The 26,239-nt window shown below is 34.4% G+C and overlaps 1 protein-coding gene and 1 long non-coding RNA gene across 2 annotated transcripts; both read right to left on the bottom strand.

Annotated features, from left to right (window-relative positions):
* Window positions 1-8,414: 8,414 nt before the first annotated feature.
* LOC131617182 (uncharacterized) lies at window positions 8,415-9,229 on the bottom strand. The gene is made up of 3 exons (XR_009288472.1): window positions 8,915-9,229; window positions 8,742-8,818; window positions 8,415-8,661 (listed from the first exon to the last, which is right to left on the bottom strand). It is a non-coding gene; the product is annotated as an uncharacterized LOC131617182 (long non-coding RNA).
* Window positions 9,230-15,886: 6,657 nt separating this feature from the next.
* LOC131618980 (MLP-like protein 423) lies at window positions 15,887-25,072 on the bottom strand. Its single transcript, XM_058890126.1, has 3 exons — window positions 24,943-25,072; window positions 16,293-16,373; window positions 15,887-16,200 (listed from the first exon to the last, which is right to left on the bottom strand). The coding sequence occupies exons 1-3, from the start codon at window positions 25,046-25,048 to the stop codon at window positions 15,887-15,889; spliced, it is 501 nt and encodes a 166-aa protein (XP_058746109.1). The 5' UTR covers window positions 25,049-25,072.
* Between the last annotated feature and the right edge of the window lie 1,167 nt (window positions 25,073-26,239).

Here is a 26,239-nt window from a genome sequence, read left to right as displayed (position 1 = left end):
ATAAATGAGACTAAGAATGTCAAGGACATGAAGGATCTCTACAAAATCTGGACCAAGATTCTTCTTGGATGTTTCTATCACAGAAAAGGGACACATGCTTCTGACTTCGTTAACAACGAGCAAAAGTACATTCTGTATTGCATTGCCACCAAGAAGAAGGTTGATGCTATCTACATTATCTTCAACCACATGTGGAAAGCCGTGAAAGATTCCAGAAACGCCTTTAGAGAAAAAGGTGGTACAATCATTCCTTTTGGTAGGATTATCACAAACCTTCTGGTGCATTCCAAGATTGTTGAGAGTCTGGAATCTGAAGGTATTATTAAAGACCTTGCTGTCACCACTGGGGCCTGTCTGAATGCCTACACCTTAAAGAAGATGAAAGTGATTAAGGCTATCAGTAAGACCCCCCAACCTCTTGCGGGAACAAGAATCAGAAGAGCACCAGTTCTAGCTGAATTTGAAACTTTCTTCAACAATGAGGTACCTGAAGTCAGAACTAAGTATCTGGAGTCACAAAAAGAGAATAAAAGTTTTAAAGATCAAGACAAAGGTGCTCCTATTAAAGTAAATCGCAAGAAAGAAGAAAGGACCAAAAAAAAGTTTGATCACCCCTCCTTCAATCAGGTGAAGGTTGTTAAGAAAGCTGCTGCTACCACTAAGAATGAAGTAGTCCCAGAAGAAGTCATTGCAAAAGTAGTTAAGGTTGTTTCTGCTGATTTTGAGAAGAAAAAGAAGGAAGCTGAGAGAAAGAAGAAGAAGTCAAATGACAATGCTGAGATTGTTGAAGTTGTTGAGAAGAAGAAAACCAGAAAAAGGAAGATGATTCTTCAAGAATCTGATGAAGAAAATGTTGTTCAAAAGGCTGTGAATCAACAGGAAGTTCTGGCGAGCGTCAGAAGGAAAGAGATCTCTAGCGGCAAAACAAAGATTGTTGAAGAGCCGAAGAGTAAGAAGCAGAAGAAGACTGAGGCTGTGGTCAAAGCCTTTCAGAAAGCATCCAAAGGTATATGTATTTCTGAACCTGATTCTACTCCTGCTGGTAATTCAGAAGTTGCACCAATAGAGGTTGCCCCTATCCCTGAACCAGAAAAAGCCACATCAGAATCACCTATAACTGTATGTGTTCTTACACCTCCATCTTCTCCCACAACCAAACCAAATTCTCCTCCCCTTTCACCAATTCCAGATGCCTCCATCCCTTCTCCTTCACCCTCAACTAACTTTGTTTCTGACCAAGCTGCTGTTGATCATGTTCTAGATATACCACCAATTCAAACTCTCTTTCCACCACACACAAATATCTCCATCTCTCAACCTCCTCCCCATGCCACTTATGAACCCATTCCGTCTACCTCTCTAAATAACCATAGTGACTCTATTTTTCCAACCTCTGCATCACATGAACAGCTGCTCCGTGATTGCAACTACACTCCCAAGCCTCGTCCTGAAGCTGAAGTTGTAGTGTTAGATTCTGATACTGAAGCAGAATCTTCTTATAGGTTGAATAGAGATCCTCAACCGTACTTCATTCCCAACCCTGCCTTTTCAAAAACCCAATTAAAATCCCAACCCATCTACCCTATTGGTGAATTTTTTGAAAAAGTAAAGAGGAATCTCAGAAGTATCTTTGATACTCTCAGAATTGCTGAAAGTTCTGGCTTGAATGATGTTGCTATGCGGAACTTCTGGAGGATCTTACGCAGAGAATCAGATGCTCTGTTTTTAGAACTTCAGGAAGCCTGTATAGAAGCTGCCCCACGGCCTCGTGGAATTCTGAGAAGCTATGAAGACTTATGGTTTGTTCGTCTCAGAGGAAGACATCTTTTGGAAGAGAAGCCCTTTGTGGATGAATTGGAAGTAGCAAGGCTTGCTGCTGCATGGAAGCTAATCCTTGCAGGGAAATTGTGGTATGGATACCTCAATATCCAGTTCTGCTCGGGGATTTGAAGACCCTCTTTGACTTTCTGAGGGAAAACCCTTCTGAGAAAGACCCAAGCTTGGTCATTCCAGAAGTTGTTGACCCACCAGAAGTTGAAGGTCCTTCTGCTCCCAGGAATCTTGCTGCCATTCTTCAGGCACTTGAGAATGGAGATTCTGAGATTCCAGCTGCAGAATATGGAGATGCTTCTATGCAAGAAGCAGATGTAGAAGATCATGTTGCTGAATCAGTTCCTGTTGAGGAAATCTCTGCAAATGATCTATCTATGGAAGCTACAGATCACAATGCTATTCCTGTGGTTACAAGCGGTGAAGCTTCTTCTGATGAACCTTCCCGTCTTGAAAGGACTCTGGAAGTTCTTCAGAAGAACCAGGATGAGTTTAGAGCTTTCATAGAGAAGCAGAATGAGTACAACAATGGGGTTCAAGAGATGCTGGCCAAGATCCTGTCAAGGCTAGGGCCGTCTTAGATTGAGTCTATGTTGTTGTTTGTTTTTTTTGCTGCATCTGTTTTTGTGCATCTTGTCTTCCTTCTCTTCGTGTAGTTCTGTACCTGTTGTTTGAACTTCAATGAAATCATCTTTTTCCTCCGTGTGTCTCGTTTTGTTTTTATCTGAATCTTTTATGTTTTTGATGATATGACAAAAAGGGGGAGAAATATGTGTGATAAATGATTTGATTTAATCAGTTGCTTTACTAACAGAAGCTGCAAGCTTCATATGTTTATAAGTTGTGTTGTTGCAGGAATCAAAGATTCAAGATCAACATAGGAAGCAACTCTTTAGAGAAATAGCTCGTGGATTCTTGAAGCAAGCTGAGTGCTAGGAAGCTTCAGAATCAGAAGCAAGAAAGAAGAATGATCAGAAATTCTGATAATAGAATATGATCCAAATCATTGTCTATTTGCTCTGATAATTGGATCTGATATATTCTATATGGCTTATATGGCTCTGATACATATTTTGTGTTCTGATACACATTTTATGTTCTAACTCATTCATGCTGACTTTTTGTCGTTTAGTTTTGTTCTGTAACATTTCAGGATGTAGAGATGCTCTGATGATGCTCTAGTACATTCAACAATGTTCTGATACAATCTAGCATGAAGTAATGTAAGAAGAAATTCAAAGCTCTGAAGCTATCCGAGGGAAGCAGAAATCAGAAGCTGTGAATGTTCTAAAGATCCAGAAAACTCAAGCTCTGAAGCTGTCCTAAATGGAAGCAGGAATCAGAAGCTGTGAATGTTCTGAAGATCAAAGAAATTCAAGTTCTGAAGCTGTCCTAAATGGAAGCAGGAATCAGAAGCTGTGAATGTTCTGAAGATCAATGAAATTCAAGTTCTGAAGATGTCCTAAATGGAAGCAGGAATCAGAAGCTGTGAGTGTTCTAGGGATCTAAAGAAATTCAAGTTCTGAAGCTATGAATTATCAGAAGATAGAAGCTTATGTGATCGTCTCTACCAAAATAATCAGGGAAGTCTTTTATTATTATTAAAGTTCTTCGAGTATTCATCTCAGGGGGGGGGGACATATTCACATGCTTATGCTATAGCTGTGTAATTTGTCTTTAGCCGTCTTCTCTTTCTGATCGCAAATTCATATCATTTATATATGTTTTTGTCATCATCAAAAAGGGGGAGATTGTTAGAACAAGATTTGTTCTGATCAATATTCTTAGTTTTGATGATAACAAGGATATGAATTTTGTGTGAGATAATGTGGTACTCTAATACATTGCAATTTCCCTTTCAGGAAATATATAAAGAGTATGCACAAATCAGCACTCAGAAGCTTTGTCTCAGAAGGTTCAGCATGCAAAATTAGAACATGGTCTGGCAAGACATCAGAAGATGGTCAAGGCAGAATCAGAACATGGGTCTATGAAAGCATCAGAAGAACTTGAGGTCAGAAGCAGAAGCACTGAAGTTCTGATGGTATCACGCTCAGAAGCACTTCAAGGTCAGAAGACAAGAAGATGCTATGCACCAAGCTGTTTGACTCTGATGATATTCAAATATTTTATTCACAAACATCAGATCAGAAGAAAGTACAGGTGGCAGGCTACGCTGACTGACAAAAGGAACGTTGGAAGCTATTAAAGGCAACGTCAGTAGACACAGCGTGAACAAGGCTCGAGGTAGTTGACAAAAGCGTGAAACATTAAATGCAAAGCTGTACGGAATACGCAAAGCATTAAATGCGCTCAACGGTCATCTTCTCAAACGCCTATAAATATGAAGTTCTGATGAGAAGCAAGGTTAACAACTCTGAAACGCTGCTCAAATCCAAAGCTCAGAAACTTCATCTTCATCAAAGCTTACTACATTGCTGTTGTAATATATTAGTGAGATTAAGCTTAAACGTTAAGAGAAATATCACTGTTGTGATTATAGCTTTTAAGAAGCATTGTAAAACTCTTATTTGATTACATTAAGTTGTAAGGAACTAGAGTGATCAAGTGTTGATCAGGATACTCTAGGAAGTCTTAGCTTGTGTCTAAGCAGTTGTAATTAGAGTGATCACGTGGTGGTCAGGATACTCTAAGAAAGTCTTAGCTTGTGTCTAAGCATTTGTTCCTGGAGTGATCAGGTTGTGATCAGGATACTCTGGAAGACTTAGTCGCGGACTAAGTGGAAAACCATTGTAATCTGTTGCGATTAGTGGATTAAATCCTCAGGTGAGGTAAACCACTCCGTGGGGGTGGACTGGAGTAGTTTAGTTAACAACGAACCAGGATAAAAATAACTGTGCAATTTATTTTTATCGTTCAAGTTTTTAAGACTACACTTATTCAAACCCCCCCTTTCTAAGTGTTTTTCTATCCTTCATAGTGTTCCTTTAGAACTTGTACTCAAAATCACATAATCACTAGTCTTTCCTTTAATCTCATAACCTCGACGATCCGTATTATTTCAGCCTTGGATCTCATTCCAATCAAAACTCAATAATAATATTTCATCATCTGGTTAACATAATAATATTTCATCTCCAAATTCTTTCTTTACTATCATTTCTCTTTTACATCAAAAGTTATCTTCACTCTAATTATCCTTAGTTGACATAAGCCGCATCTCCATGCGCTTATCCAATATGATAACTTTCTTCTTAATACCAAACATCTCCTTCCTTAGATACATTCAACAACAACGTATCGTACTTGACCTCATCTTAAACAAACTGCGACAATAATCAATCAAGCCCAAAAAGCTTCTTGTCTCCTTAATCCATAATCTTAGTCTCTTGGCAAACATCACCATGTACCATTTAAATCGATTCCAGGTACTGGAACCATTGTTAATGAAAAGAATATCACACTAGCTTTCTAACGCTTTGAACGGTGACCCAAACGGAGTTACGGTTTAAAAGTTATGAATTTTCCAAGTTTACCAAAAATTGCAAACACCGACATCATGCATTGACACCACAAAGTCTCATTACCCACCAATTAAATTCATTTCCTGAATAAGAAACTATTTTTACAAGAAATTACATTGTATGAGCTTTTCCAAGATTCAAACGGTGCGTCAAACGAACACCCGAGTCAAAAGTTATGAATTTCTGAAGATCCCTAAAAAACTAGAAAAATTTCTACGAACAGCTCTCGGGTTCATACTAGTTCTTCCCTAAAATCCAACAAATTCAGTTATTTTTCATGAATTAAGCACATATTCATTCATGCCTAACATATAGTAAGGATTTGGAACCATAAAACATGAATTCTAATATACTTCCAAAACCTCGTTCTTCTTATAACTCAAGAGACGGTAATTCGCCAAAAATTTCTTCTACAAAACACCAAGACTGTATTCCCTTTCACAAAAATACTCATATTTTCAATTCCCAACTCTGACCCGCGTTCCACAAACACCCCACAACATCAACGACATTCAACTATCACTTACCTGACTCTAGCAACAATATTCACTAAAATTCATCACTCCATCAATATTCAGAACACCGACATCACACATGATTCATCAATTATTCCACCTATAACAACATTAATTTCACACGCTATAGGCAAGTCGCAGATACCTTCAGGAATAACATTAGGAACTACACTTCATTGACATATCTCTAGCCTTCACCTCGCTTTCTATTCTCCGAGAAGCAACCGTCAATCGTACATGATCGTTCTCCCTCAAAGACATCCTGAACTTGGCCGACAGATGAGAATCACGAATCCGTACTCTATTCGAGTTCAAGAAATAACACAACTTCAATAACCCTTGCACTCTTGAAATACATAGTACACCGAACCAACTCTGTACACCAGAAACATCTCAGAGAAGCAAAGCTTCTTCCCCACATGTTTCAAACCCACTCTTGTAACCAAGTAGTTAGAAAAACAAACAAGTACCGACAGTGTTCTACACACTTGTCGCATACTAAGGGACAAACAACGTTAGACAACTTGGCCGGACAGATCGAACTGCTCTGATACCACTAATGGAACACCCCAATTTACCTCGTCAAATAATAATAAAAAACAGAGTAAAAAAATTTCATTCGAAACATTCATCACAAATCAGAATGCCACATTCTTCACATTCATAAACATTTGCTCATAATTAATAACGGATACATAACACATTTAAGTCGGATGAACCGAACACAACGACATAACCTTTAAAACATCTTTTATTAAGCAACAGAAAGTATTTATAAATCATAATTCATAAAAGCTTCAATTATCAAAGTAAATTCAACAAAGAAAACAAATAGCATTCATTCACCCTCTAGTGTTATGTATCAGAGCGACGACAGTGACTGGAACTAACAAAAAGGTAACATCCTTCACTCCTGCTCACCTGCATGTTACCAACATAGGGGTAACATTAAAACATAAGGAGCGAGATATCATAACAATATAAAGAAGCGTATGATAACCAGTATATGGAAATAAAGTCATACATAATTCACCACTTCATAAACCATCAATATCATTAATCAACAAGTAGTAAACAAGTATTCAACAACAACAACTCATCATCACATCGTTATTTATACAAATATTCATAATCGAATAGATCATCATCATCCATCACTATGCAAAATATAATGGGACCAACAACTATGCGAATGCATGTGGTACAAACAGGGCAAAGCCCCCATCTTAATTGTCAATAAATAGAGGCAGCAACAAGGCATACACCTTCATCTTAATTTACCAATCCAAGCTATCTTACAGAGCATAAGCCCTCATCACAAATGCAATGTATGTGACACAACATGAAACATCAAAATTATGCAACCTTAAGGCATAAACCTTCAACAAATGTCAACATAGGCCGTCGCTCCTTCATCGTCTCAAAATCACATCACGCAATCACAAACAACAGTTATCAAACAAGATTAAAAAGTCTTTCTCAAGCAATCGTTCATTCCAAAGCAAAAATATGGGAAATTCAAGTAATCGATTTTTATTAAAAATCGTTTCAAAAACCATTCAAATGATTCCAGTAAATTCTGGAAAAATCACTAAAATTCTTGATAAATAACTATTGTTCAAGACCCAATTCATTTTTGCAAAAATAAAACTTTTTTTGATAGAAGTCGCTACTGCAACAACCCCTAAATCCCCAATAAATCCATCTTACACAGTCTGGTTTTACGAAATAATCATATATGCATGTTCCTCTATTCATATAGCATCTATTGGGATCCTAAATTCGCAATTCTACAACGTCACTTTCGACACTAAATTTACGGTCAAAACACAAATTTTACGAAACACAACAACAAAGTCAGAATTCATGCAATATAAGCCATACAATACCCATTCAACATATTGCAACAAGAATCATTATCAAACATACATCAATTTATCAATTTCATAGGAAATCCTCTTCAAAATCTAAGTTATCAATATAAACCCAAAACCCCCATTCTTACACACAAATCATCATACCTAACCTTATAGAGTTATAACCCCACCCTTACCTTGGATTGGTGATTCTCTACTCTTCTAATGAATTTCTTGCCCTAGCCTCTTTGTGCCTCTTCTACGATAACTCCTCTTTTTCACGTTCTTTCACTACAACGGTTAAAGGCTACTAAAGCGCTTTTTTTGGGCTACTAAAGCGCTTAAAAGCGCTGTTAAAGCCAGCGCTGCCGTAGGTAACGACAGCGCTTTTGAAAGCGCTCTCGTAGCCCCTCCTATAGCAGCGCTTTTATCCATAAAAGCGCTCTAGTATCCCCCCTATAGCAGCGCTTTTTCCAGAAAGCGCTCTTGTACCCCCCCCTATAGCAGCGCTTTTTCAAGAAGCGCTTTCGTAGGTTGTGCATTTTTTTATTTTTTATGCTTTTTTTTTAATCTTAGGCAGCGCTTTTAGTTAGAAAGCGCTTTCGTTTTAAAAAAAAATACATTTAATATGAAACATTTTATGAATTAATATTGCATATATTTATTATCAAAATACAAATAAAACATCACTAATTTTATAAGCAAGTGCTTATAATTATCCACTATAATATCCACTTAGCTACAAAATAAGCACACTATCATTTGTTTGTGTGTATTTCATATATTACTATAAAATGTATCAAACTATAGTCCCAATTTTGACCATGGAGGATATAACTGGTTGTACAGTGCCATCAATCAAATTTCAATTTACTTGACTAATTAACTAGTGTCGTAAGTTTTCGACACACTTATTTGCAGCATTTGTTGAACCATGTCCCAATGTTAAGGATGCTTTCCCATTCAGATTGTGGCCTGCAAAAATATAAAATAAGATTTAAAATCATCATAATGATTCTATGTAGGAATGAGAGATTTATTATGGACTTGTGTACCTTTTGAGTGCATGAACATCATTTTGAAACATGATGATTTTGACCTCTGCTCCTTTCTCTTTTAAAGCTCGAGCGTACTAAACATTCAAACAGCGAAAGTTATATTGTCATACAATATCAACGAAGAAAACCATGAGTCTGAGTGAATTATTCCTATCGCTATAAGTACTTACTTGCAGTCCATCAAAGATTGGAACGCGACGATCTTGTGCACCTAAAAGGAACAGTGTTGGTGCCTTTACCTGCAGAATTCATGAAAAGACATAATGCCAGAAATCAACTCCATGAAATAAGATACATCGTAATCATAATCATTAGCACCAATCAGGGTAATTCAATCATTAAGAGAGCTTGTAATAACATGGCAATTCAATCTAAAAAATGTTTGGTTCAAAGGCAAGACCTTTGAAACATGCGAGATAGGAGATTTGCTATAGAAGAGAGACAAATCTTCTGCTGAAAGTGTTTCCTGTAACCGATTTCTTGCAATGGTTCCACAGGCCTCTACATGGAACCAATCAGGGATATCGGTTGTACCAACCATCAGTGCAAAGTTGAAAATTGGATTAATTGCTGCAGCTGCAACAAACTTCTTTGGTGCCTATAACAATTAGAAATCCAAACAATACGTTATGATCAACAAAAGCCACCACACTTCAACAAATTAAAAGTTCATAAGAGTTATTGCAAGAAGATAAGAGTTAATAAAACATGAATAGAAGTTATATAGATATGTCAAAAAGAGATAAGTCATATCAATTATTTCAGAATTTTAAAGTCAACTAAAGAATTGTTTTCAACTAAAGACAAGTCTTTTAATTCCAACTAAAGACAAGTTCATAAGAGTTGTGCATAAAGCTGATTTTTAAAGGTGGATGAAATGTTGTGAATCAATAAAGCATGGTATATATCTATTTCTTTGATTAAAGTAAAGTCTGCTAACTAATATAATTAATGGTTATGATTAGTGACACACAATTTCTAGCAAAATATATGGCTATGAACTTGAGTCAGTTCTCTAAACGTAATATATACTTATTTCTTTCATAATAGCCAACATGATATCAAACTATTGAAAAGACTTTAAAAATTACATGTATAGTACTTTGTCAGACATGTAAATATTTTTTTTGTGTGAATGATCTATCACAAGGAAACAATTTGAAACACTTGAATCTAAGTAAAAAAACAAACCAAGAGCAATTTAAAACCACTTGCACATCATACTTGTCAAGCATACAAACAGAGTATTAATTTCAATACCTTCTTACCAATCATTGAAATCCAGTATATATGCAACTAGCTTGATCACATAATCTATGGCAGAGAGAACATCATTGACATCCTACACAGGAAAAACTAAAATAAAGATACAAATAGAAAATCCAGTATATATGCAACTAGCTTATAAAGCAGATGTTCGCTTAGATAGTATTACCGACGTTTTTTCCGGATGTAGAAAACAATAAATACTAACCTGAGATCCAACTTTCCCTGGAAGAGACTGTAGTGCTTCCTCGCCAAATCCTAATGAACCTTTGAGAGATATAATAAGGTGTAAGATACCTTAAATAAATAGACATTTAATCTTCCATACTTTTGCACCCTTTTACTTTTCTAAGCTAGTGATTCTGAAGAACCTGAATAAGCCGCTAACTGCATTTCAAGCTAATTAAGCCAACAAAGCTTATTTTTCCATAAACAAATGGTAGCCTTAAGTTCATTATGTAAGAGTTAAATCAACAATCTCTAACTGTACTAGAAGCATGAATAACCTGTAATTTACAATCAACAAGCTATATCCAACCGAATAACTGGTTGCATTCTATGAGAAGAAAATCGTTAATCAATTCTATAGGGATTCAGTTTCACATTGAAAACCCTAACTAAGCAAGTGCTTATAAAGATTAGTGTCGTGACTCACTTACCCTAACTTCAAAGCAACGAGAGTGACAAGGAGCGGTGCAAGCAAGTAACACTTTCACCTGGTTGCAATTGAGACACACTTGAACATGATTCACAAAGCAAAACCACAAGATGAAGGGAAGCTCTAACATACCGAGGAAAATGAATATTCATTATGATTATCGAATCGAGAAGAAAGAAAACAAAATCAACAGAGTCAGCAACAACAATTTCTCAAAGAGAGGAATCGATTTAGGGATTGAATCTCGTCATTCTTCACAGGAATCAGCTTTAGGGTTTATTTTTGGGAACAGGGTTAAAATGGAGAAGAGTGTGGTTGAACGGTGGATACTCCATGGCTGGCGAGGGAGAAACGATGGCTAACGGTGGTGAATCGATGGCTGGTGGTGGTGAATCAATGATGGCTTAGGGTTATCGAAAAAGATGACGGCGAAGATGATTTCTGAATCAATGGCTTGTTTTGATTTTCGACAGTGGAGAAAACGTGTTTTGGTTTTTATTTTATTTTATTAATATTATAAAACAATAGGTATAGGTAATTCTTTATAATATATTTAAGTGTTTTGAAATGGGGCTTTACCAGCGCTTTTTCAAAAGCGCTTTGAAATAGGGGGTCTTTACCAGCGCTTTTTTAAAAGCGCTTTGAAAAGGGAGGCCTTTACCAGCGCTTTTTCAAAAGCGCTTTCGTAAGGGGACTCTTTACCAGCGCTTTTTTTAAGCGCTTTCTAATATTCCCCTACAACAGCGCTTTTTTTCCTTGTTTTTTAGATTTGTTTTTAGCGAAACCTATAACAGCGCTTTTGCCTAAAAGCGCTTTCGTAGCTGTGCGGCAAAACTCAAATTTGGCGTAGTGTTTCTAATTTTCCCAAATTTTCTTTTCTCTCTTATTTTAAGCTAACCCTTTACTAACTTTTAATCACTTATGGGCTTAACAATAACACTCCCACTATTTCTCATGCTAACACACATAGAACCAATTAATTATATAATCATTTATTCTATTATTATTATTATTATTATTATTATTTTTATTATTATATTAACTACTGATTCCACCTAAATAAGTAAATAGCAATAATTCTTACCAATTATTTAATTAAACAATATCCATCTAATATTAAATAAATAAATAAAATATTCGGGCGTTACACCTGAGAATAGAGATTGATCTTTCTTCATCCCAATGTCCCTTGGTTTGACTCTTTTACGAATGATTGGGATAATTTTCTTGAATGTTTCATTCTGGTGAAACCTATTACTCATAATGTTTACATTGCCTTATGTTCGTCCTAGGCCCTAGTTGAATTCACTCGCTCTTGCAAGAGTGGTTTTTTCAAGTATTGGTCTCGAGCTGACTTGTGTCGGGCCCTTTCTTCACACTTCAGTGTTATAAAGAATAAGCAAGACAAAAAGCAGAGTTGCACAAATATAATATATATAGGGATAGGATCAAATGACACCAATGTGTCAAAGTTTAATTTGACACCAAATCTCAACCGTTAAAAGAATAGATCCAACGGTCATATAAAGAGCCTATTTTTTAGGCGAAAAAATAGGCTATATATATATTTTTTATTATTTCTTTAATTTAATATGACTGTTGGATTAATTATTTTAACGGTTGAAATTTGGTGTCAAATTAAACTTTGACACCTTGGTGTCATTTGATCCTATCTCATATATATATATATATATATATATATATATATATATATATATATATATATATATATATATATATATATATATATATATATATTTGCATTTAACAATTATATCGGTAATTGCAACTACGCAATAAATTTACAAATACATTAGAAATACCTTTCATGATAATGACTAAGAAATAGTAACTGAGCTTGTAGAACCTCAAGAAGTGAGGAGATCAACCAGATCCAAAATTCAATCAATTATATTGAATGATTATTAGAGATTTTTTATCAATCCATAAGAGAAGATGGTGAATTGATTGAAGAAGTCATGACGCCCTACAACATTTTGCCTCTACGACAACGTTTGAATTTTTTAAGGTAAAAAACTCTTCCTCGTAGGGTTATAATATACAACGATTTTTATATTCTATTGCAATAGCTTTTATATATATATATATATATATATATATATATATATATATATATATATATATATATATGTATATATATATATATATATATATATATGTATATATATATATATATATATATATATATATATATATATATATATATATATATATATATATATATATATATATATATATAAAAAGAAAAAGAAAAAAATGTATGGTCTTCTTTGGCAACCTGTAAAAACCAAATGACTTTTAATTATTTTAATAAAATATGTATACAAGATCCTTCTCTTATATTTGAGTCCCACTTTTTCATTTTTTTTTTAAATAAATTTTATATTCTTATATAAACTTGAATTGTTTTCTTGTTTTTTTATGATTTTTTTAGATAATCAAAATTTCAAAAATCAATTTTAAGATATGTTTTTTTAAAAAGTTATATAATTTTGATTAATTATAATTTTTAATACTAAATATTTATGTTATAATATTTTAAAATCAAAATAAAAAAGTTTCTATTCAAAGGAGGAATAGAAAATTAGAAAAAACTTAAAATTGGAAGAGAAACTAATGAATATGTTTTTTATAAAGATATTAAAATATTATTGAAGAGTCATGTAGATATAGTCCTTAGTAATTGTTCCTTAAATTATACTAAGCGCAACAGTTTTAAAGTGAGAACGGAGAGAAGTAGCTGTTGTTGGAAATATCGAAGATCGTGGGAACAAATTTTTACAGTGATAATTCATCTAAACTTCCTATTGACTAGGGGCAACTCATTCTAAGAATTGATCAACCGGGGTCACACCTACGAGCACCAACCGTTCTCTTGATATATCTAAAACAACGGTTAGTAAAGAGTGTTGTCGTTTGGTACTACAACAGTAAAGGCTAAGACAATGCCTCAGTTTGTCACAGCCAAAAACAATTCTCATAGACTACAACAACGACTTTTTTAGATTTCACAACGCTTTTCTCTCGTTTACGTAGGACTAAAATGTTGTAATGATGGTTGTGTTGGAACTAAATGATCATGTGTAAGCTATAAAATATGAGAATTGGAAAGGTGCAATCATTTAAGAGCTCAAAGCAATTGAAAATAATCAAATATAAGAACTAGTCAACAGTCAGGCAAGAAGGCAATAGATTCAAGTGGATTTACAAGCTCAAGTTGAAGCCAAATGGTGAAATTGCCAAGTATAAAGCAAGGTTAGTGGCAAAAAGCTTTTTTCAAAGACTTGAATTATATTTCAATGAAGTTTATGTACCAATTTCTAGACTAGAGAGAATAAAGCTTGTTGTGGCAATAACAATTTACAAAAGTTGGAAGATGTACTAACTTGATGTGAAGTCTGCATTCCTCAATTGACCATTAAAGGATTAAGTTTATGCGATGCATCCACCAGCTTTTTAAATAAATAGGCAAGCGAAGATGGTGTACATATTGAGAAAATCTTTGTATGGATTAAAGCAATCACCTAGAGTTTGGAACAAATGGGTTGATGACTTCTTAATCAAGCTAGGTTTCATCAAACACACATTAGAACATGGAATGTGAAAGACTCAAGTGAAAAGACCAAAACATCTTAAGTCTCTTTGTGGATGATCTTTTGGTCACCTTTAATGAAGATGAATTGGAAAAGTTCAAGCCAAGTATATAGAATAATGAGTTTGAAATGTCATGCTTAGGAAATTTTGCCTATTTCTTAAGAATGTAAATTGTGAACACCAGGCATGGATTTTTCTTGCATTAAAAGAAACATGCAGAAGACATCCTGAAGAAGTTCAATATGAATAACTGCAATCCTGTAAACAAAACTATGGAGACAAACACCGAATTGAAGAAGGATTCGAATGATGATCTGTATCTATGCAATACAAGGTATGATATTTGTCATAGTCTGGAATTGGTTGGTAGATTCATGGAGAAACCAAGGACATTTCATCTACTTGCAGCAAAGAGGATCCTAAGGTGCATTCGAGGTACAACAGACCATGAAGTACTCATGCTAATTGAACAAAACACAAGAATGTATGCCAGGGTGTATGGTGATTATGATTTAGATTGGAATGGAAATTAAGATAAGAGAAAGAGCACAACTGGTTACTTGTTCATGCTTGGACTAATCCAGTCTCACGAAGTTCAAAAATGCAAGAAATTATGGATTTGTCTTCATGTCATGAATATTATGTTGCAGCCTCCTATGATGCATGTCAAGTACTTTGGTTGGAGATGTTGTTTGAGGAGTTGAATGTGAGCAACTGTGAGCAAATCAAGTTGCGAGTGGACAATTAGTCAGTAATTGATTTGACAAATCATCCTATGAGTCATGCTAGTAGCAAACACATATAAAGGAAATATCATTTCCTTACGTACCAAGTTTGTAAAGAGAGGCAAAGAATTGAGTATTGTAGAATTGAATTGCAGCAGGCTAACATTCTAACAAAACACTTGAAGCAGACAAGATTTGAAGGCCTCAAAGAACTTACGAAAATGAGGAACTTAAGAAATTTGAATTATGAAAGGTATTAGATGTGTAATTAAGTTTTCAACATGTGGTTACTACTAAGCAAGTATGTGGTTATTGATAGTTTAGTATGTGGTTAGTGATAGATCAATAAGTGGTTACTAATAGTTTAACATGTGGTTTTTGATAATACAGTCAGTGGAAACTGATAGTTCAACATGAGGTTACTGATAGTTTAGTAAGTGGTTGTTGATAGTTCGGCATGTGGTAATTGATAGTCCAATAAGTGAAAATGAATAATTTAATGTGTGGTTACTATTAATTCAGCATGTGGCTATTGATAATTCAGCATGTGGTTACTAATAGTTAAGTAAGTGGTTATTGATAGTTCTACATGTGGTTATTTATAATTAAGTAAGTAGTTACTGATAGTTCAATATGTGGCTGCTGATAGTTTAGTACGTGGTTACTAATTATTCAACATGTGATTAATGATAGTAACGCATGTGGTTAATGCTAACTATGTATGTGGTTCCTAACTAGAAGTTAGTTTTAGAAGTTAGTTTGTTAGTGGTATAATTGTATATATAAAGGATGTAGCACATGTTTATAAAAAGATTAATACTCAATTCCTTTCCAATAATACTTCTTTCTCAATAGCTCTTTATTATTCTCTATTTTTCTCAATTAGAAAATATCTTGTAATTCAAGTTATCCAACACATACAACACATTTAGAATATATTCATCAACCTTAAGAAAGGTATTAAGAGCAAACTCCTTAATGATTTCTGCTTCAAAAACCTTTTGACTATTTTTTTCATACTCACAAGACCATTTCACCAAGCTTCCATCACCCTTAGGTGTTACAATGATGCGTCCCTTAAATTTCTCAAAGTAATTCAGAAGATCCCCATCAATGATACTATAAGTTAGTGTCCTCTCTGAGTCATCAACAACATCAATCTTCTCTTTGATTATCTTCACAAGTGGTGAACCTAAAAATTACCACAAATAGTTCAAAATGCAAACAACAAATATCCTATTAATCATTATATTAAATATTTATAAGGGTAAAGTTTAAAAACACCTTCACCAAAAGTTATTAGGCGTACAGAACCAGCAATCTTCCCATCACCTTCTAGATTCTCAATACTTTTGTAGTCATTGGTAGGGGTGGGAATAGGCCAGGCCGACTAACAGGGGCCTACGGCCCAGCCTACATAGGCCTAGGTCAGGCCAGGCTTTTTAGATAAATAGAAAAGGCCTAGGCTTTTTTATAAGCCTATTTAGCTAAAAAGGCTAGGCCACAGGCCACATAAAAATATATGAAAATAAGATGAAAAGAATCTTATGAACAATGTCATAAGTTGTTTCGATAAGTTCTCTCAAACAAATAATATCACAAAATTTATGCTACTAGGTAAACTCAAATAAACTAATGCAAACAAACATTTAATCTCACTGATCTTTTAATTTGTTAGTCTATATAAAGACGAGTTGAATGACTTCTTTAAAAATGTTCAAATGAAATAGGCTTTTAAGTAGGCTAATAGGCCAATCAGGCCTTCAAAAAGGCCAGGCCCAAGCCAAAAAAATAAGCCTATGATAGGCTACAGGCCAGGCTTAGGCTTTGAATATTATAGCAGGCCAGGCTTAGGCTTGGCAAAGCCTAGCTCGGCCCAGCTGTCATACCCCAATTTTTGACCTAAGATACCACCTCATATCATTTGCATATGCATCATTTGCATCTCTAACAAATTGCATAGCTTGTGTTTGCTACTTGTGACTCAGCAGGGTTTAATCAAGAAATCACTCATCAGTACAAGTAACAATCAATTAGGGTTTTGTTCTCCCTTCATCTCAAATGAAATATCTTCATCAACAATCAACATTTGGTCCTCAAAGATTCATTTCAACAAGCTCAAAAGCTTTGGATCAACCAAATTAGGGTTTTGACTGAAGATAGTATACTCTTGACTTTTGCTCAGAATTTGACCTAATAGCTTGGGACATGACCTCAAGACCTCAAATGCATAATCTTGACCTAATCTATTGGCTCAATACATTTCCCACACAAGGATTGATCAACAGTGAAATTTCAAGTCATCAGGCTAGGGTTTTGAACTATCAGGGACTGAAATCAGGGATCATATTTGGGAAACCCTAAAAAGCTCCAGGGCATCAATCAAAGTGTTCAATCATCTTCAAATAATCCCTATGACAATATCCAATGGAAATTGTATCTCAATTCAAGATCCACAGTCATCAATTTCATCTGGTCGACAATTAGGGTTTTGACCTAATTCATCTGAACAACTGACTTTTTAATCAGGACATGGTGCCACAACTTAAACCATGGCTCAAGGTCCTCCAATGACTCAATGTGATCCATTCATACCATTCATTTGGTGAGGATAGCTTGGTTCATTTGAAATCTCCAGAAACGCGATTCGTTTGAAAAAGTCAACTGTCCAAGATCACCATTGACTTTTTGGAAATTTTGGTCAACCATGACTTTTGAAGTTTTAAATCATCAATATATGATATTTTAAGTCATTTGATCAAGAAAAATCAAGAAAATCAATCAAGAATCAAAAAGTCAAAAGTTTGACTTTTCATACTTAGAAAAATTTCTAAGTGTTTTCAATGGTTTTTTCCAAACTTTGGAAGGGAATATCTCAAAATTTCACCTACAAACTGAAAAAAACTTCTAACATGAAAGTTGTAGATTTTGATCCAATGAACAACTTTGTCACATATAATTTTTTTCCATAAGATCAACCATTTAAGAGTTATGGAGCTTCAAAGTTGGTATCTTTTGAAAAATTCACTTAAAACCTCATTTTCTTCAAAGTTCATGGATCTTTGTCACCCATTTCCTTAAAGGTCTTGAAGAAACTTTAAACTAGGGTTTTGAAGTACATAACAAGAGCTTTCCAAAATATCCAAGAGCATGAAAAAATATGGAGCATAGCTATGGTTTTGAATTTTGCCATTAGTGATCATTTCACTTGAAATTTCAAGTCATTTTTCACAAAGTTATGAACCATTTTACCTTATGATGCAAGCAATGACATAAACAAGCAATAATTGGGAGATATTTCTGGTTTTTGATCAGAATAGAAAGAGATAAGAAGCATAGAAGATTTTAACCATGGTTTAGGTTTTAACCATTTTGCATTTAATGCAAAGATTCCATTTTATCTCCAAAATGCCAAATCACCAAAGAAAGATCAACTTGTATAGTCTTGCATTCATAACTTTTGGCCTATAAATAGAGGATCAAATCACATTCATTCTCACACCAAAACCTCACAAAGCATAGGTTTTCTCTTCTTTCTTGAATTGCAAGTTTCTTAAGTTTCAAAGAGGTAGAATTTCCAACCTCTAAACCATTGAAGTTCTGGCCAAGATGGTGGTTCCAACAACTCTTAAACATCATATGGGATGTGTTTGATCCCCTCATACATCCCAAAAACACCTAAATCTCAAAATCACTACCTCACTTCCACATAAACCAAAATTGAACCTTAACATGCCAATTTTCATACCAGCTCATATCTGTCCAAACTAGCACTTCAAACATCATCCATACACTATATATGAGCTATCCCAATCATCATCCATGACCTGAAACATCAGAATCATCAAGCTTGATCTTCACTTGCTCCTACTGCAGATCGGGTACCATGGATTGATCAAGAGGTTTCCAGTTCATTCCAAGCATTCAAACATGTTCCCTAAGGTCCATTGAAGTTGTCCAGATCAAAAAACAACATCTGTAACACCTCCAAGCACGAATTCGATTCTCAGTTTTGCCATTTTTAAGGTAAGTGATCTTGAACTTCAAACTCCATGAACCATGCATCATAAATGAAAAATTAAGTTGACATCTTGTTTCTGCACTATCACTGATCATTAACCCTCAATCAATTTCACAATTCATCAATCATACACGATTTCACATTGATTTGTCATATTAGGGTTCTTCGTGTTCATCACAAAATTGATCACCTTAGAGCAAAAATAAATGAAATTAAAGATCACCATCATGTTCCTTATGAAAAACCGAGTGAGATAGACTATCTACTCGATCAAAACAATCCAGTTTCAAAGATTTTCAAAATCAAATGGGGATGGTGTTCTTGGCGCGCTTTTTTGTTCATAAAATTCAAATTCTTGTTTTTTAATATAATTAAATGGACGCGTGTATATTACAAGCCACAAGCGTGGCTCAGTTGGCTTTTGTTTTGAGAAGCAACCTCCAGGTCACGAGTTCAACACTCATAGGGACCAAAACCTCTTTTTTATCACTTATTTTCTTCATTTTTCTTAACAACTTCACTTAATTAATTAACCAATCAAATTAATTCATTTTCACTTCATTTTTTGTACACTTGTCATTTAATGTATATATTTTATGAATGTCCAAAAAAAATCACAAAAAAAGTATTTATTTGATGTGTTTTTATTAAGTTTAAAATGACTTGTTTTTAAATGTTTTAATACTTTAAAAATAGTTTTTTTCACTTGATTTTCAAAGCTTAATCACTTGTAAATATTCTGTGATCAAACCCTAATCATTTAGGTCTTAATTAGGCATAAGCTTTGTCTTTATCTTAATTAAGTTGACTTTTTGTCAAAATTCAAACTGTTTTCAACAAACGATCAAAGTTTTTCAAAACAATAAACCATTTCTTTTTGGTTTTCTTTTCAAAAAAACTCTTGATCAAATCTTTTTGGATTGATCAATTGATTTTCAAAACAATTGGGCCTCTCGAATATTAGAGAGTATAAGTCCCATTCCTTTTCTTTGTATAGTTTTTCTTTAAACAAAAAAAAAACTTCTTTCAAAACAAAACTTTCAAACAGTTTTTAAACGACGAAACCTCGCGCTTTTTAACAAAACAATCAACCATGTTTTATAAAATAAAACATGGGTCTCCCTCAAGGTATAAGTCCCAACCCCCTTTGTAAATATACATTTACATAGCCATGAATAAACTCAATGGGCCTCTCCCCGAGTATAAGTCCCGAGCCCCGTGTACATAAACTGATCATCCTTGTAGGTATATTTCCTTCATAAACTCCATTGTACACACACACCTTGTCATATATAACTGTTCATACTTGTTCATATTTGTTCATGTACTTGTTCATATTTGTTCGTACTTGTTCATATTTGTGATGATGTTATATATACTTGTTCAACTTAGTACAACACTAGGTTCCCCATAGCCTCCTATTGGGCTTCGTGCAAAGAATCTCCCTAGTTTAGGTTAGGACATAGAGTATGGTTTCCCGGTGAAATCGCTTTAAGAGCTCAAACCAACTATACCACGCCTCCTCTTGGGCTTTGTACAAACGACTTGTCCCTCCCATAGCCTCCTCTTGGCTTACAATGCAAGGACCCTCGATTGTCCCTCCCATAGCCTCCTCTTGGGCTTACAATGCAAGGACCCTCGGATAGCCTCCTCTTGGGCTTCGTACAAGGACCCACGGGCTTCTTATAAGCATCCCCATAATCCAAATCAAATACCCTAGGAGATTAGACATTTATCATCTCTATGATAGGAGTATCTCTTCGATATCATCACAATCAATCAATCAAATTTCTTTTTTTTTTGCCACAAGGCTGGCTAATCAATCAACACTTTTGCCACAAGGCTGGCTGATTAATCAAAGTTTTTGCTACAAGGCTGACTTATCAAAACTTTTGCCACAAGGCTGGCTGATTAATCAAAACTTTTTGTCACAAGGCTGACTTATCAAAAGTTTTTGCCACAAGGCTGGCTAATCAAACTTGTTTTTGCCACAAGGCTGGCTAAACAAAAAACATCTTTATCATTCTAAGCGCCATAAGTGGCACAGCCCAGGGCTTATAATGAAAAGATTTCAAACAAAAATTAAACAGATAGTCTAAGGGCAGGTAGTCTAAGGGAAGGATATAATAGTCATGAAGGCAACAATAAGGATACCTTAGCAATCGACGGGACTATCACCATTTAATCGAGGCAACATCGAGGGACGAGATCAGTTTTTATCGTAGGCAACTCGAATGGACTATGATCTTTATATCGAGGGACTATGATGATTTGTATTGAAGGCAGCAAGCTAAGGTATCCCTATATCCGAGGGACTTGACTATTTTTGATCGAGAAGGCAACCAAGAGGGATTACCCTAAAGGTGAGTGTGTGTAACAATCACGTGAGTTGAATTCAGTTATGTTATCTTGAATTAGGTGAGCTATGTTCAATTGATCTTGCCACTCCCTAAATTACTAACCACACAGTTAATATATTTACAGAAAATAAATTGCGGAAAGTAAATATCCTACGCTATTACAAAGCTTCGGGATTAGGGGGTACATAACCAAAACCGGGGAATGCGGAAAGTAAAAGTGCGGGAAAGTAAAACCTTAATTACTATTACATCCAAAAATGTGCAACCTATACACCATCTAGAATTTAAAAGACGGAAATTAAATACTTTAAATAAATAATTAAATAATAGCATAATTAAATAAAAGACGGAATTTAAACAAATCATGCGACATTCAAGAGTTTTGAGATGAGAAGAGAATCGTGGCTTGAAAGAAAATTCAATTTGATTACAAAAGGGTAAGTATAAACCCTTGTGGCTAGAAACCTAAGGGTAAAATCCTAGTTGACGGACAACACCTACCAAATATATGATTTAAGGTTAGGGGCAAAGGCTAGTGATAAAATCTAACATTAATTATTATTATAAAAACCTAAAAATAATTAGCCTAAAATTAATTTATTATTGTTAGCCTAAAAATACTAATTTTTATAAACCTAAGTCTAAAGATTAAATTATAATTAAGTCTAAAGCTAAGTTAGTTAATCTAAATTAAAACTCTAAATTAAGACTAAATTATATTGTTAATATAAAATTAAAATTGTTATATAAAAAGATTTTTAAAAGTTTTATAAGAGAAAACTAAAAAGAACTATGTAAAAAAAAACTAAATTAGTTTAATTAAAAGAGAAAAGAAAAGATTGTATATAAAAAAATAATAATTAAAAACCTGGCGTTGGAGATCAGGTGCGTTTGCCTTCTGAGGGAGTATCATGGACAAGCATCTTCAAAGCCTTCGGATCTGGAAGCATGGAGCTCTAACGGTGAGATTGAAGGAGCGTATGGTGGACGTACGTAAGCCTGTTACGTGGGATCCATATTTAAATTGATGGAAAAAAATACAACGTCAATCCTGGGGATCGAACCCAGGTGTTAGTAGTTGCAAGTCTTCTTCTTATGCCAAGTGTTCTTCGTCAGTCAAGTTTGAAGCTAAGTCAAAAGTGGGACCTAGAGAGTCTGAACAAACCAATAAGCAAGAGAGAGAGAGAGGGTTGCTGAAGTTTGACCGCCCAATGATCAAGAAACACGCTGGATGGAGAGAGAGGAATTCTAATCGGCCAATAGCATCCACACACACGAACTGCAAGTGGACCCAGAAGACACCTCATCATCTTCATCCTTGGGACCTGCGGAAATAGCTGCAGAAGTACCTAAGCATTTTCCTGCGGATTTCCCATATGTGTGTTACCTTCATGGCTGCCATCTGAACCTGCAAAAACAATCAAACAAGACGCAAAAAGAGTCCAGACCTACTAATTCATACGATGCAAATCTAATGGAGTGATTAGCTTGGGCTGAAAAGGTCTGTAACCATGAAAACGCAAGGGCCGAAGCTTATGCCCTCAACAATGGTGATGTACGTTTTAACCCGTGAAACTCACATGTCACACGTTAGACCTGTCCTGAACATCAATATGAGCTTGTATACATGGTTAGTTTTGATCAAAACAAATTAAAATTTCGAATTATCAAGACCAGAATGCATATGAAGGTAGTGAACATGATGTGTGCATTCCAAGTGTTATGAAACTCAGCTATGGATTGAGACTCACCCTTTAGTATCCCAGCAATGAATTGAGGTGGTTGGAATGCTTTGAAAGTCACCTGAATCAAGATCCACTCGTGCCCTAGTTTGAAGTGTTTTTGAACTTGGAAAACCCTAGCCTTCTTTTTAGATTTTTCGTCCTCCCCTTATGCTGAATATCATGAGCATATATAATAGAGCACATTAGGTCAAGTTATGGGCTTGGATCTTGTGTTATTGAGTGACTTGGAAAATTGCAAATAAAACCATAAAATGCTTCTATTTTTGGATTAAATTTCCTTCCAATATCTCTTCATATTTTTTCCATAATTTTGATTTAATTTGGATGGAATAAATATTTGATGAGTGATTCATATAATTTTATTTCATTTAATTGTGATTTTATTTGATTTACTTTGAGTTTTAATGAATAAAATCAAAGATAAATAAAATAAAATTATGAAATAAAAAATATATGAACAATGGGCTCCTTATAGGTTTGAAATTTCGTGGATAGCTTAAGCATTAAGGCCCATTTGAAAAGAAATCCAAAATTGCTTCATATTGGCTTCATGCATTCTCTAGAAATTGCTCGACTTCAACAATGCGTATCTCTCTCATCTTTAACCCTATGAAGGCGTTATTGACCATTTTGGAAAGCCTAAGATGTCCTCTAAAACCTCCTTTTGGTTTCATCTCAATTGAGTTTACCATGTTCAAGTTATGAGCTTTGAGAAAAAATGACTTTTTGCGATCCTTTAGAAGGACCTGTAATGTTTTGGCTCATATCTCCCAAATGGTGCATTTCTGGCCTTGGCATGTGAGAGACAAAGTTGTAGAGAATTCAATTTCCTTCAAGATGAGCTTTAGATGGGAAATTTCTGATGTTCCATGTGAGAGTTATGGCTGGTCAAAGTTCAGTTGACTTTCTCCTACACAAACTCTAATTTAGAAACTTTTTGAATTGTTGATTTTTGATCTTTCCTTGATGAACCATGATCAATTCTTGATCAAATGGTGAATGATACTTCAATGGAAGGATGTTGACAAAAAATCAGGACTTTTGACTGTATTTTGACCACAGTTGACTTTTAGGTCAATCTAGTCGACTGTTGACCTTCTGAACAATTGAGTGACCAATCTTTTAAGCTGAGACTTGATACTTGTCATAGAGGTAATGTGAGATATTTTGAGCCATATGGGATGCCTTGGAGCCATTGATTCATTGATTTTCCTTTGAACAAACCAAACCCTAGTTTCTGAGCCTTGTATAGGAGAATGTGTCTTGGAGCTTTATGTATTGATTTGAATTTGTATAAGAGAAATAGTATGGGCAAATTTTGGGGTATGACACTTAGCACCCGTAGACCCCGAGCTACAGATGCTCTGATTCCCTCTAAGGGATATGTATGCAGAAGATTGCGATAATCTTTGCGAGCATAATCAAACAAACACCTTAGGTCCCACCTATCTCACAACAAAGAACCTCCCCAATAGCATAGAATGAAATACACAGACAAACATAACAAAGAAACCTATAGAGTACTATAGATACGTTAGGTGCTAACACCTTCCCTTCGTATAACCAACCCTCTTACCCGGAATCTCTCCCCCACTTTTGCATTGCTTTTAATTTTGTGTTATTTGCTTTGCATATCTTTTAAGGTTATTGCAACTTTTTTCCTTTTCCTACTTTGGAAACAATAAAAAGTTTGGTCGTGACAAAAAAACAAAATCATTTTCTTGAGCATCGAGCCCAGAGAAGGCATCAGGTGTCTCATCCCGATTTTTTCACACGACACCAACCTATTCCCACCCCTAGTCATTGGGGAAAAGCCTTAGGGAATATAGCTGCAGACTCCTTAATAATACTCCAGAACTTATCTGCACTAGACTTTACTTCAATTTCTACCTCAAGCTTTCCATTGATAGCCATTGTTTATCAATCACAAGCTGAAAATATATGTATTGAATATGCTATGCTTATCAAAGGTTGAGACTCGTATATATAGAGAGAAAATAGGTTTCAAACCAAAGAAAACTAATGTATAATTTAAATCACGTGGTGGTTGCATCTACTACTATGAAGACATTTTATGAAGTTGCAATCTTTCACATGTTAGAATAAAGTTTGGTCCCAAAGGACTTATATTCTAGAGTAGTTTATTAATGAAATTTTGATCTTTCAATTTAAGGTTTCAGAGGAACCCTTAGCAATAAGTACAACTTACAAGTACTATATGGATTAATTAATCAATGGAAGAATATGTTATGAAGTGCTCCCTCTTCCATCTGGCCATTATTATATAAGCAAAAATTTTATTTTTAGGTTCTTTCAATAATGAATGTATTTGGTCTTTTATGAAGATCTGATACATTTATTATTCAATGAACCTAAAAAGATAATATTTGTTTATAATTCAGGTCGGAGGGGTATAGTAATTTAAGACCCAACTAACTAATCTCTCTATATCATTATAAATTTCATGAATAAAATAAAATTTTAATATTTACTATCATGTTTAGTGATACTGTTATTTAATTGAGTGAAGATTCATTTTGTCCCTCATAAAAATTACAGAATCCAAATTAATCTTTTACAAAAAAATATTCGATTTAATCACTTACAAAATTGAACTGGATTATATTCGTCAATTTATTAATATTTTTTTAATGAACTGCTACATTGGATATTATTTTTTATTTATCATTTTTTAAATACTAAAATTAATTTTTTATTTTTTATTTCAATTTTATTTTAAATAATTTAGATTTGAAAAATATAAAAAAAAAAAATTTGTTCCAAGAAGGAATTGAATTCAGGGACCTTTAAGACACGTCTTATATCTTTACCACTAGATCAATGTACATTAGGAACAAATAAGTTATATGATTTATATTAATGTTAGACAATTCAAAACTTAGAACAAAAATATACATCAATGTACATTAGTGAGATAACTCCCATGATTTATGATAATATTTGGAACCATGAGTCTTGAACTCAATTCCCTTAAAGTTAAATGATAATCACTTTACACCTAGACCTAGACCAATTGTTGTTAATATTTTTAATGATGAATACTTCACTTAATAATTCATAATAGATATTTACTTATTCTTATTT

Source organism: Vicia villosa, linkage group LG7 (genome assembly GCF_029867415.1).
Source record: "Vicia villosa cultivar HV-30 ecotype Madison, WI linkage group LG7, Vvil1.0, whole genome shotgun sequence".
In the NCBI taxonomy this organism is placed as follows: domain Eukaryota; kingdom Viridiplantae; phylum Streptophyta; class Magnoliopsida; order Fabales; family Fabaceae; genus Vicia; species Vicia villosa.
This window is presented reverse-complemented; position numbering and strand designations above follow the sequence as displayed.

What these genes read in the sequence shown, in the direction of transcription:
- LOC131618980 (XM_058890126.1), bottom strand. Translation starts at nt 25,048, where the DNA reads ATGGCTATCAATGGAAAGCTTGAGGTAGAAATTGAAGTAAAGTCTAGT. An exon ending in TATATTCCCTAAGGCTTTTC is followed by an intron (nt 16,374 to 24,942) that starts CCCAATGACTAG and finishes TTCCCACCCCTA; the next exon opens with CCAATGACTACAAAAGTATT. An exon ending in CCTAATAACTTTTGGTGAAG is followed by an intron (nt 16,201 to 16,292) that starts GTGTTTTTAAAC and finishes GGTAATTTTTAG; the next exon opens with GTTCACCACTTGTGAAGATA.